The sequence below is a fragment of the Hyperolius riggenbachi genome, chromosome 8 (genome assembly GCF_040937935.1).
Source record: "Hyperolius riggenbachi isolate aHypRig1 chromosome 8, aHypRig1.pri, whole genome shotgun sequence".
Lineage (NCBI taxonomy): Eukaryota > Metazoa > Chordata > Amphibia > Anura > Hyperoliidae > Hyperolius > Hyperolius riggenbachi.
The window spans coordinates 188456894-188469187 of NC_090653.1; the positions used below are offsets into that span (position 1 = coordinate 188456894).

The 12294-nt window shown below is 40.4% G+C and overlaps 1 protein-coding gene across 1 annotated transcript in view; it reads right to left on the minus strand.

Moving 5' to 3' along the window:
- Positions 1 to 496: 496 nt before the first annotated feature.
- LOC137527521 (large ribosomal subunit protein eL42) overlaps positions 497 to 12294 on the minus strand; it is a 65920-nt gene continuing 54122 nt past the window's right edge. The window contains exons 4-5 of the mRNA XM_068248041.1: positions 7367 to 7489; positions 497 to 575 (exon numbers count right to left, since the gene is read on the minus strand). Of these exons, the coding sequence (XP_068104142.1) occupies positions 555 to 575; positions 7367 to 7489 (144 nt within the window). The 3' untranslated portion in view covers positions 497 to 554. The remainder of the gene's footprint in view (positions 576 to 7366; positions 7490 to 12294) is intronic.

Consider the following 12294-nt stretch of genomic DNA (forward strand, 5'->3'; position numbering starts at 1 on the left):
TGGGTGAAGTGAAGTGCTGCTGATGCTTATCACGACAGATCAGGAGGGCTGGCTCAAAAAAAAAAAAAAAAAAAAATACAAATTGCCTGACACATATGCAGGACTGTAGAATTTACATTATACTACTGCTCTCCCGTATCCAGGCTTTGTATTGAGCGTGACTTGCTGGGGTCATGTGGGCTGCTGCTAGGGCTTACATTCAGGGGATGTCTTATATTTCAAGCATGCTAGGAATTCCTGCTAGAGCTTATTCTCAGGGGAGGTCTTACTTTAGGGGAAACAGTTTTTCATCTCGGATCCGCTTAAAGGAGGCTGGGCTTTGTACCTTTTGTCAGACATGTCTTGCACCAACAACCGCCAAAGCAGTCAGGTGAGATTAAGCCAATGACTGTATTAATCATTTTTTCAGGCAAGTTCCATTTATTCATGCATTCATTCAGTGGTGGCGTTTTACAAAATAAAAAAAATATTAAGAAACACAAAACACTCGTGCAAGGCAGTTTAGCAATAGTTTACTGGAAGTTGTTTTCAAATAGGATTTATAATGCAGGAACTTAGAATTGAATAACTTGTCCCTGGAAGAAAGCAGAGAAACAAAATTAGTAAAGTAGCATCAATATTTGTGAACAAAGCAACTTGATTGACTCCGAATGGGGATAGCCCATATATTTAAGTTTTATATCTACATAAGAGTTCTACAGTCCTTTAGTAGTAAAAATTGGACACTAGCACAACTTTATATTTTGGTGGTCTATGACCCTCAGAGGTTTACTTCATGATTTGTTGCAAGTAATAAATCAAAAATGTCTCCATCAACAAAAAGCCATAATAGAACCACCTTGTTCAGTCCATTGAGAAAAGTAATGATAATGGCCATTACATTTCACTGCCTTTATCACTGGAGATTCTCTTATTACCTTTACTGGTAATAATGAGAAAGAGTCAAGGGCAAAGGCAGCAATTGATTTCCATAAAGCGTATTTGTCATACACATTTTTACAAAAGATGGTAGCACATTTTCCACAAGCACCCCTCTGTGAGGCAATCACAGAAACATTTTGAAAGTATTCCAGATACAGCAAGGGGACTACAAGACATTTAGTGCATAATTCACAAAGCTTTTTTACCTGTTTTCACCTTATCTATGTTATGCATGGAATACACGGGTCGACCGGCGGCTCGATTAGCCGCCGGATCGACCCCAGCCGCGTCCCCGCGGATCGATTACCGCTCGCCCCCGCTTCAATACCAGTGCTCGATTCCCTGCCATTGTCCGCAGGCAAGAATCGGGGGGCCGGATCAGCTGGTCGATACACGGTACAGAAACGTACCGTGTATCCCCAGCATTACAGGTTTAAACTCCCAAAGAGTAAAAAAATATATAATATACTTAGGTAAGAAAAGTAATATTGAAATAAAGTTAATCAGGAACAAATTACTTTGAGTAATTATTTTGCTTGTAAAAGTGCTAAAAGTTTATTTTTATTAATTACGTGAAAAATACCGGTAAGTCATGCATGAGAAGTTTTGTGAATAAAGCCCATAGCCCCTAAAGGATCCTGGTCCATGGGACTGTATCATTTGGACAATAAGATGTTCTTTAGATTTCTTTAACACATTACCCAGGCTCATTCAGACTAGTGTACAACAGTTGGAATTGGATCATTTGCGAAGTCTAATGCCTGGTACACACGATGCAAATTTCCCATCTGATCACTGGGACATTTCCAGCATTTTCACTCTACTTCTGCTTGATAAAGGCATTTTGAGCTCAGTACTGCAGCTCTAGATTATCTATAAATTGATTGGGCAGTGCAGAATTCACTCTTGGCAACTGGCATAAACACTTGGGAGCCATTGATGAAGAGAATCAGAATTGCTGGATGACCCCAAAAGGGCAAAACTGGTCACGTTAACCACTTGATGACCGTGGGCTTTACCCCCCCTTAAGGACCAGGCACTTTTTTTCCATTCAGACCACTGCTGCTTTCACGGTTTATTGCTCGGTCATACAACCTACCACCTAAATGAATTTTGGCTCCTTTTCTTGTCACTAATAAAGCTTTCTTTTGGTGCTATTGATTGCTGCTGCGATTTTTACTTATTAGATTCATCAAAAAAGACATGAATTTTGGCAAAAAAAATGGATTTTTTTAACTTTCTGTGCTGACATTTTCAAATAAAGTAAAATTTCTGTATACATGCAGCGCAAAAATGTGGACAAACATGTTTTTGATAAAAAAAACCCCATTCAGTGTATATTTATTGGTTTGGGTAAAAGTTATAGCGTTTACAAACTATGGTGCAAAAAGTGAATTTTCCCATTTTCAAACATCTATGACCCCCTGTCATGTTTCATGAGGGGCTAAAATTCCAAGATAGTATAAATACCCCCCAAATGACCCCATTTTGGAAAGAAGACATCCTAAAGTATTCACTGAGAGGCATATTGAGTTCATAGAAGATATTTTTTGTCACAAGTAAGCGGAAAATGACACTTTATGACAAAAAAAAAAAAAAAAAATTCCATTGCTTCTAACTTGCGACAAAAAAAAAAAAAAAAAAATTAAATCTGCCACGGACTCACTATGCCCCTCTCTGACTACCTTGAAGTGTCTACTTTCCAAAATGGGGTCATTTGTGGGGTGTGTTTACTGTCCTTGCATTTTGGGGGGTGCTAATTTGTAAGCACCCCTGTAAAGCCTAAAGGTGCTCATTGGACTTTGGGCCCCTTAGCGCAGTTAGGCTGCAAAAAAGTGCCACACATGTGGTATTGCCGTACTCAGGAGAAGTAGTATAATGTGTTTTGGGGTGTATTTTTACACATACTGATGCTGGGTGGGAGAAATATCTCTGTAAATGACAATTTTCATTTTTTTTTTTTTTTACACACAATTGTCCATTTACAGAGAGATTTCTCCCACTCAGCATGGGTATGTGTAAAAATACCCCCCAAAACACATTATACTACCTCTCCTGAGTACGGCGATACCACATGTGTGGCACTTTTTTGCACCCTAACTGCGCTAAGGGGCCCAAAGTCCAATGAGTACCTTAAGGATTTCACAGGTCATTGAGAAATTTCGTTTCAAGACTACTCCTCACGGTTTAGGGCCCCTAAAATGCCAGGACAGTATAGGAACCCCACAAGTGACCCCATTTTAGAAAGAAGACACCCCAAGGTATTCCGTTAGTAGTACGGTGAGTTCATAGAGGATTTTATTTTTTGTCACAAGTTAGCGGAAAATGACACTGAAAAAAAACAAAAATCTATTTCCGTGTGTATGTATATATGTGTGTATACAGTGGAGGAAATTATTATTTGACCCCTCACTGATTTTGTAAGTTTGTCCAATGACAAAGAAATGAAAAGTCTCAGAACAGTATTATTTCAATGGTAGGTTTATTTTAACAGTGGCAGATAGCACATCACAAGGAAAATCAAAAAAATAACCTTAAATAAAAAGATAGCAACTGATTTGCATTTCATTGAGTGAAATAAGTTTTTGAACCCCTACCAACCATTAAGAGTTCTGGCTCCCACAGAGTGGTTAGACACTTCTACTCAATTAGTCACCCTCATTAATGACACCTGTCTTAACTAGTCACCTGTATAAAAGACACCTGTCCACAGAATCAATCAATCAAGCAGACTCCAAACTCTCCAACATGGGAAAGACCAAAGAGCTGTCCAAGGATGTCAGAGACAAAAATTGTAGACCTGCAAAAGGCTGGAATGGGCTACAAAACCATTAGCAAGAAGCTGGGAGAGAAGGTGACAACTGTTGGTGTGATTGTTCGAAAATGGAAGGAGCACAAAATGACCATCAATCGACCTCGCTCTGGGGCTCCACGCAAGATCTCACCTCGTGGGGTGTCAATGGTTCTGAGAAAGGTGAAAAAGCATCCTAGAACTACACGGGAGGAGTTAGTGAATGACCTCAAATTAGCAGGGACCACAGTCACCAAGAAAACCATTGGAAACACATTACACCGCAATGGATTAAAATCCTGCAGGGCTCGCAAGGTCCCCCTGCTCAAGAAGGCACATGTGCAGGCCTGTCTGAAGTTTGCCAATGAACACCTGAATGATTCTGTGAGTGACTGGGAGAAGGTGCTGTGGTTTGAGGAGACCAAAATAGAGGTCTTTGGCATTAACTCAACTCGCTGTGTTTGGAGGAAGAAAAATGCTGCCTATGACCCCCAAAACACCGTCCCCACCGTCAAGCATGGGGGTGGAAACATTTTGCTTTGGGGGTGTTTTTCTGCTAAGGGCACAGGACAACTTAATCGCATTAACGGGAAAATGGACGGAGCCATGTATCGTGAAATCCTGAACGACAACCTCCTTCCCTCTGCCAGGAAACTGAAAATGGGTCGTGGATGGGTGTTCCAGCACGACAATGACCCAAAACATACAGCAAAGGCAACAAAGGAGTGGCTCAAGAAGAAGCACATTAAGGTCATGGAGTGGCCTAGTCAGTCTTCGGACCTTAATCCAATAGAAAACCTATGGAGGGAGCTCAAGCTCAGAGTTGCACAGAGACAGCCTCGAAACCTTAGGGATTTAGAGATGATCTGCAAAGAGGAGTGGACCAACATTCCTCCTAAAATGTGTGCAAACTTGGTCATCAATTACAAGAAACGTTTGACCTCTGTGCTTGCAAACAAGGGTTTTCCCACTAAGTATTAAGTCTTTTATTGTTAGAGGGTTCAAAAACTTATTTCACTCAATGAAATGCAAATCAGTTGCTATCTTTTATTTAAGGTTATTTTTTCGATTTTCCTTTAGATGTGCTATCTGCCACTGTTAAAATAAACCTACCATTGAAATGATACTGTTCTGAGACTTTTCATTTCTTTGTCATTGGACAAACTTACAAAATCAGTGAGGGGGTCAAATAATTATTTCCTCCACTGTACACATAAAATAAATAAATATATATATATATATATATATATATATATATATATATATATATATATATATATATATATATATATATATATATATATATATATATATATATATATATATATACACACACACACACACACATACATACATACACACACATATATACATACATACATATATATACACACACACACACACACACACACACACACACACACACACACACACACACACATACACACATACATATATATATATACATACATATATATATATATATATATATATACATACATACATACATACGTGTGTGTGTGTGTGTGTGTGTGTGTGTGTGTGTGTGTGTGTGTGTGTGTGTGTGTGTGTGTGTGTGTGTGTGTGTGTGTGTGTGTGTGTGTGTGTGTGTGTGTGTGTGTGTGTGTGTGTGTGTGTGTGTGTGTGTGTGTGTGTTATATATATATATATATATATATATATATATATATATATATATATATATATATATATATATATAACACACACACATAATATATATATATATGTTAGCCGGGCGCATCCGGCAGGTGGCGCTGCGGTTGCTAATTTCAATCACAAAACTGAATGTAAACGCCGGATGCGCGTTTAGAGCCCTCTTGCGTGTCCCCCCAGAGTCGTTCGTCGCGGCAGGGAATCCTGCTTGTTTTATTGCGACGATCGACTCTGGGGGGACACGAGTCCCCTCCCCAGGGCTCTATACGAAAGAGGGCAAGGGGGGAGGAGAGCGAGACACGAAGCAAGCCGGCGGCTTGATCTGTCACATTGCCACCGGCTTATTTGTCATTTAATTAACTTTCTTCTTTAATATACATATTGTTGCCACCTACGGCGTTTACATTCAGTTAGCCGGGCGCATCCGGCGTTTACATTCACAGTTTTGTGATTGAAATTAGCAACAACAGCGCCACCTGCCGGATGCGCCCGGCTAACGGATAAGTACCAAAACATTTAAAACTGCATTTTGTGTTCAATTATGTTATCTTTGACTAATAGTTAAAGAGAACCCGAGGTGGGTTTGAAGATTATTATCTGCATACAGAGGCTGGATCTGCCTATACAGCCCAGCCTCTGCTGCTATCCCAAACCCACCTAAGGTCCCCCTGCACTCTGCAATCCCTCATAAATCACAGCCACGCTGCTGACAAACAGCTTGTCAGAGCTGGCTGTGTTTATCTCTATAGTGTCAGTCTGCTGCTCTCCCCGCCTCCTGCAGAACTCCAGTCCCCGCCTGCATCCCTTCCCTCCCTGCTGATTGGAGGGAAGGGACGGGGGCAGGGACTGGAGTTCTGCAGGAGGCGGGGAGCAGCCGAGACTGACACTATAGATGTAAACACAGCCGCACAGCACGGCAGTGATTTATGAGGGATTGCAGAGTGCAGGGGGACCTGAGTGGGGTTTGGGATAGCAACAGAGGCTGGGCTGTATAGGCAGATCCAGCCTCTGTATGCAGATAACATTCTTTAAACACACCTTGGGTTCTTTTTAACGGTTTTTGATGAGCAGAAACATTTAAGTGTGACAAACATGCAAAATAATAAGAAATCAGGAAGGGGGCAAATAGTTTTTCACACCACTGTATATTTATATGTATATGTAAGTGTGTGTGCGTGTGCATATGCGTGTGCATGTGCGTGTGCATGTGCATATGCGTGTGCATGTGCATATGCGTGTGCATGTGCATATGCGTGTGCATGTGCATATGCGTGTGCATGTGCATATGCGTGTGCATGTGCATATGCGTGTGCATATGCGTGTGCATATGCGTGTGCATATGTGTGTGCATGTGCATATGCGTATGCGTGTGCATGTGCATATGCGTGTGCATGTGCGTGTGCATGTGCATGTGCATATGCGTGTGCATGTGCATATGCGTGTGCATATGCGTGTGCATATGCGTGTGCATATGCGTGTGCATGTGCGTATGCATATGCGTGTGCATGTGCGTATGCATATGCGTGTGCATGTGCGTGTGCATGTGCGTATGCATGTGCATATGCATGTGCATATGCGTGTGCATGTGCGTGTGCATGTGCATATGCGTGTGCATGTGCATATGTGTGTGCATGTGCATATGTGTGTGCATGTGCATATGTGTGTGCATGTGCATATGTGTGTGCATGTGCATATGTGTGTGCATGTGCATATGTGTGTGCATGTGCATATGTGTGTGCATGTGTATATGTGTGTGCATGTGTGAATGTGTGAGTGTGTGCGCGCGTGCGCATGTATGTGTGTATCTGTGTCTATATGTGTCTCTGTGTGTGAGTGTGTGAGTGTGTGTGTGTATGTGTGTGAGTGAATGTGTGAGTGAATGTGTGAGTGAATGTGTGAGTGAATGTGTGAGTGAATGTGTGAGTGAATGTGTGTGTGAATGTGTGTGTTTTATTATTATTTATTTTTTTTAAATTTCACCTTTCTCTTCTTGTCTCCTCCAAGTTCAAAGTGCTTGCATCTCTTTATAGCCAACATTCGCTTGGAGCGGCAGTTTGAATCAACACACTCTAACCTAAGAACAATCTTCTTTGTCGTCTTGGCCTGTACAAACACAAACTTTGTATCAGCATTTAGGTCCCGTTCACACCGACGATCGCAAAACGCTAGCAATTATCGCTAGCATTTTGCTGCTATGATTTTATTTTTAGCAATAAACATAAAAACTCACTCTTGAGCGCTTAAATACCTTGCAATCACTCTAAAATGGCAAAAAAATGCTGCATGTAGCATTCATTATATGCAAGGTACATTTTTTTGCGCTAATTGTTACCAGGGCTGTGGAGTCGAAGCAATTTTTGGGTACCTGGAGTCAGGAAAAAAAAAAAAATGCACCGACTCCTAATGAATTTAAACTGTAAAATAAAAATATGATAACATGTTCTCTCAGATAATATTCATAAATAATTTATATATACAGTAATAGCTCTGCTTAAGCCACAAAAATGAAATAAACCAATCAAAAAATAGTTACTTGTACTACTTCAATAAAGCAGTCCCCATATTTTTAAAGTCAGATATACATATCTGATTGTGACTGTATATATGATGTATACACAGGAATCTCATTATATATATATATATATATATATATATATATATATATATATATATATATATATATATATATATATATATATATATATATACACATACATATATATATATATATACATACATATATATACATATACACACATATACATATATACACATATACATATATATATATACATACATACATACACTAAACAACATCTATGCTGTAAGAATAAAGCCTGATGTGCAGCAGTGTCACGAATAGAGATGGTCAATGAGATGGAAATAATTCTGCGCCGATGCTGGTTTATGCAAATTTATTTTTTATATTGGCTCATGAAATCAAATAATTTTATATGTTGTTCAAATTTGGTTTGACGACTATGAATTAAAGGGTACCTGAGATGGATGGAAGAAGAAAAAAAAAAAAAATAAATAAAAGTTTTATACATACCTGGGGCTTCCTCCAGCCCCCTTCAGGCTAATCAGTCCCTCGCTGTCCTCCTCTGCCACCTGGATCTTCTGCTATGAGTCACGGTAATTCAGCCAGTCAGCGCAGTCCGGCCGCGTGCCGCACCAACAGCCAGTTGCATTCTGCACCTGTGCAATAGTGCTGCACAGGTGTAGTACGCTCCCGGCGGCGGATTACGCCCGGCTGGCTCAAGTACCTGGACCCATAGCAAAAGATGAGGGGGGAGGACAGTGAGGGACTTATTAGTCTGAAGGGGGCTGGAGGACGCCCCAGGTGTGTATATAAAAAAACCACTTTCATCTGTCTCAGGTTTACTTTGTTACTCAGTAGTACTATACTCTACATATGCACTCCTACAGAGCTGCAGGGAATCCACTGAGAATGTTGTGCACACTGAACACAGAGGTGTTGTCCATCACCCATAAACCTGGTTCAGATTGTACCTGAAGAATGTGTAATAGAGGAAGAATCGCCTCATTCCCCTGCAGAGTAACTGCACATAACTCTTACATGTTCCACAGTTACATTGCCTAGGGCCTGATCGATGTTCTTTGTTTGAATCTGTACCTTCTACAAGTACTCTTACCAAGGACACTGGATATTCAGGTAGCTGGTATTGTTTAAAAGGGAATAAATATGGCAGCCTCCATATCCCTCCTACTTCAGTTGTCTTTTAAAATTCCTAAGTGTTGGCAGTTAAGAGATGCATTTCTTTTTTTTTTTTTTTCAATTGATTTTTATTGAAATTTTTTCACAGTTTACAAATCCAAAATAAAGGTAATGAGTATCATTCATTTTCAATAATTCTTTAGTTGAACAATGAATTGGAGAGCAAAACAGCTATTTACTGTATAGCAACTCAGAAATAATGTATTATAGAACAGTTCTAAATCAGGTGGAATAAGCACCTTCAACTGAGTTAGTACTTGAAGCTCTAATTTTAATATATTTATAAAGAAACCACAATCACCCACGTAAAGTGGGAATATGCCAAACTAATATCAACACAACTAGTAGAGAGTGCATAGTGCCTTAATAGATGCGTAGGGCCGAGGATTACAGCCCGTGCCGAATAGTCAATGAATTTACAGAGGTCTAGAGCTAGATCTCAGACTTGAAGAGGTTCAAGTAGATCTAGTCTGGCTTGATAGTAGGACCTGCTAAGTCAAGCGGAAAGGAGATTGGGGGGGGGGGGGGGGGGGTTATCATTAGTTTAGGATCTCCATGACTGCCCTTGTGACCAGCCTATTCTGTGGAAGGGAATTCTAGTATTAACTGTGTAGTTACATATTGTTAGAGGGTGACCTTATGGGTTTAAGTTCCAGTCAAAGGACCATGTGTGTTGCCATACATTTTGATTGTCTCTGGATCTTAACAGGTATTCCATTCTGAGGTTATATTCTGTTAGGTGGACTACCTGAGTGATGGAAGGTGTGTCAATTGTGTTCCAGTTCGTCAGGAGTAGATGTCTAGCTGCACATAGGATGTGCGTTATTCCTAATCTGAGATGTGGCTGAAAATTATCTATGTTGAGAAGAAATAAAGCTAGGGTTGGTGAGGGGAGTACTTGTGTTTTGGTGATGGAGGATATTATTTTGAAGATGGCTGACCAGTATGTGGGGAGTTTGGGGCAATCCCATAGTACATGGGAAAGTGTGCCCGTTTGTGAACACTCTCTCCAACAATTTGGGGAGTGTTGTGGGGACATCTTGGCTAGGATTCTGGGTGTAAGATACCATTTGCATAGTATTTTTTTTTGTGGTTTCTGTGTGGGTGACACATTTAGAGTATTTTTTTAGATTGCTTAGTGCTCTTTTGAGGTCTGTTATAGGGATCGCTTCTTTTAGGTCGTATTCCCATATTTTAAGATATTTCAGGATGGAAGAGTGTGTTGGGGTGTTTAATAGATTGTACCAAAAAGATATCCCCCCTTTGGGTGAGGATTTGGGTTTAAACAAAAAGTCCCATACTGCTTGAGGCAATGATTCGTTGGATAGAGTGTGAGAGGTTAATAAATGGTTAAGTTGGAGGTATGTGAAGTAGTCCTTGTCTGATAATTTGTACTTCCACTTCAGGAATTCAAAAGGTTCCAGTCTTTCCCCAGTCATTATGTCTTCAATATTATTGATACCTGCTCTTATCCAGCTATTGAGATTAATCAAAGGAATATGTGACTTTATTGCTGACATGGGAAGGGGGGATTTCACCGTATTGAGATCTAATGGGGAGAGACTTTTGAAGAGTTCCCATGAGGTTAAGGTTTGGTGGATGATTGGGTGTGAGGTTTTATATGGTGGTAGGTTGGCCCATGTTAAATATAGTAAGTCAATTGGATCTTCTTTGATTAGGGATTTTTCCAACTGTGCCCAGTATTTATCTTGAGAGTTTTTGGCCCAAAATTGGGACATGTCTAAAATTGAGGCATGATGATATAGGAGGGGGTTGGGGAGCCCAAAGCCTCCTTCTGAGGGGTTCGCAGTTAGAATTTTAAATGCAAGCCTGTGTTTTTTGCCTTTCCATAGGTATTGATTAATTATTATTTAATTTTTGGAAGAACTGTGCGGGAAGGGGTACTGGGAGAGTTCTGAAGTAATATAACATCTTTGGGAATATTGCAATTTTGTATGTCGCTATTTTCCCGGATATGGATAGATCCGTAGGGGTCAGTTTTGACAGTTCTGTTTGAATTACTGATAATAGAGGTGGGAAATTTACTTCATAAAGCTCCTTTGTAGTGGACGGTATTTGTATTCCTAAGTAAGAAATGCTTTTTTTGGCCCAGGGGAAGGGGAATTCCCGTGTTATTTTTTCTTTTAATGTTCTGGATATGTTAATACCTAAGAGAGAAGATTTAGTTTCATTAACTTTATATAGGGATACTTTGGAGAAGTCATTTAGGGTGTTGGAGATATGCCTTAGCGATTCTATTGGGTTGGTGATTGATAGGAGGACATCGTCTGCAAAGAGACTGATTTTCGGGGACATTTGGCCTATCTGGACTCCTGTTATCTTTGGATTCGAGCGAATAGCTTCTGCCAGGGTCTCCATTATTAGCACAAATATTAAGGGAGATAGGGGACAGCCCTGTCTGGTGCCATTAGATATAGCAAATTGTTTGGATATGAAGCCAGAGACGTTTACTGATGCCGATGGAGTTTTATAGAGGGCCATGGTAGCTTGGTGGAAGGAGCCTTGAATTCCAAATTTTAGAAGAACTTCACCCAGGAAGTCCCAATGGACTCGGTCAAAGGCCTTCTCTGCATCCAAAGCCAGAAGCAGAGAAGGCCTTCGACACAAATCCAAGGAGTGAAGTATATTAATGATTCTTCTGGTTCCATCCGAAGCTTGGCGTCCCCCCGTAAAACCCACTTGATCCAAAGCAATAACCGTAGGTAAAATGTTAAATAGCCTATTGGCTAGGATCTTCGCATAAAACTTGAGGTCGCAGTTCAATAATGAAATGGGTCGGAAGTTGGAGGGACTGGTTTGATCTTTGCCCGGTTTGGGGATGACTGATTATGGCTTTGGTGTACTCAGGGGGGATCTGTCCTGACGATTGGAAGGAGTTAAATAGGGAGGCTAATTTGGGGGAAAATATATGGGCGAAAGTTTTATAGTATTCATTTGGAAAGCCATCCGGGCCCGGGGCCTTATTGGGTTTGGATTTAAGGATGGTGTTTAAGACCTCCGAGACCGTTATCTTCCCATTTAAGATGGATTGTTGTTCTTCTGATATTTTAGGTAGCTTAATTAGTGACAGGAAGTCTTTGATCAGTGCCGGTGTCGGTTGGGGTGTAGCTTTATCATCCTTTAGGTTATAAAGGGCTTTGTAAAAGTC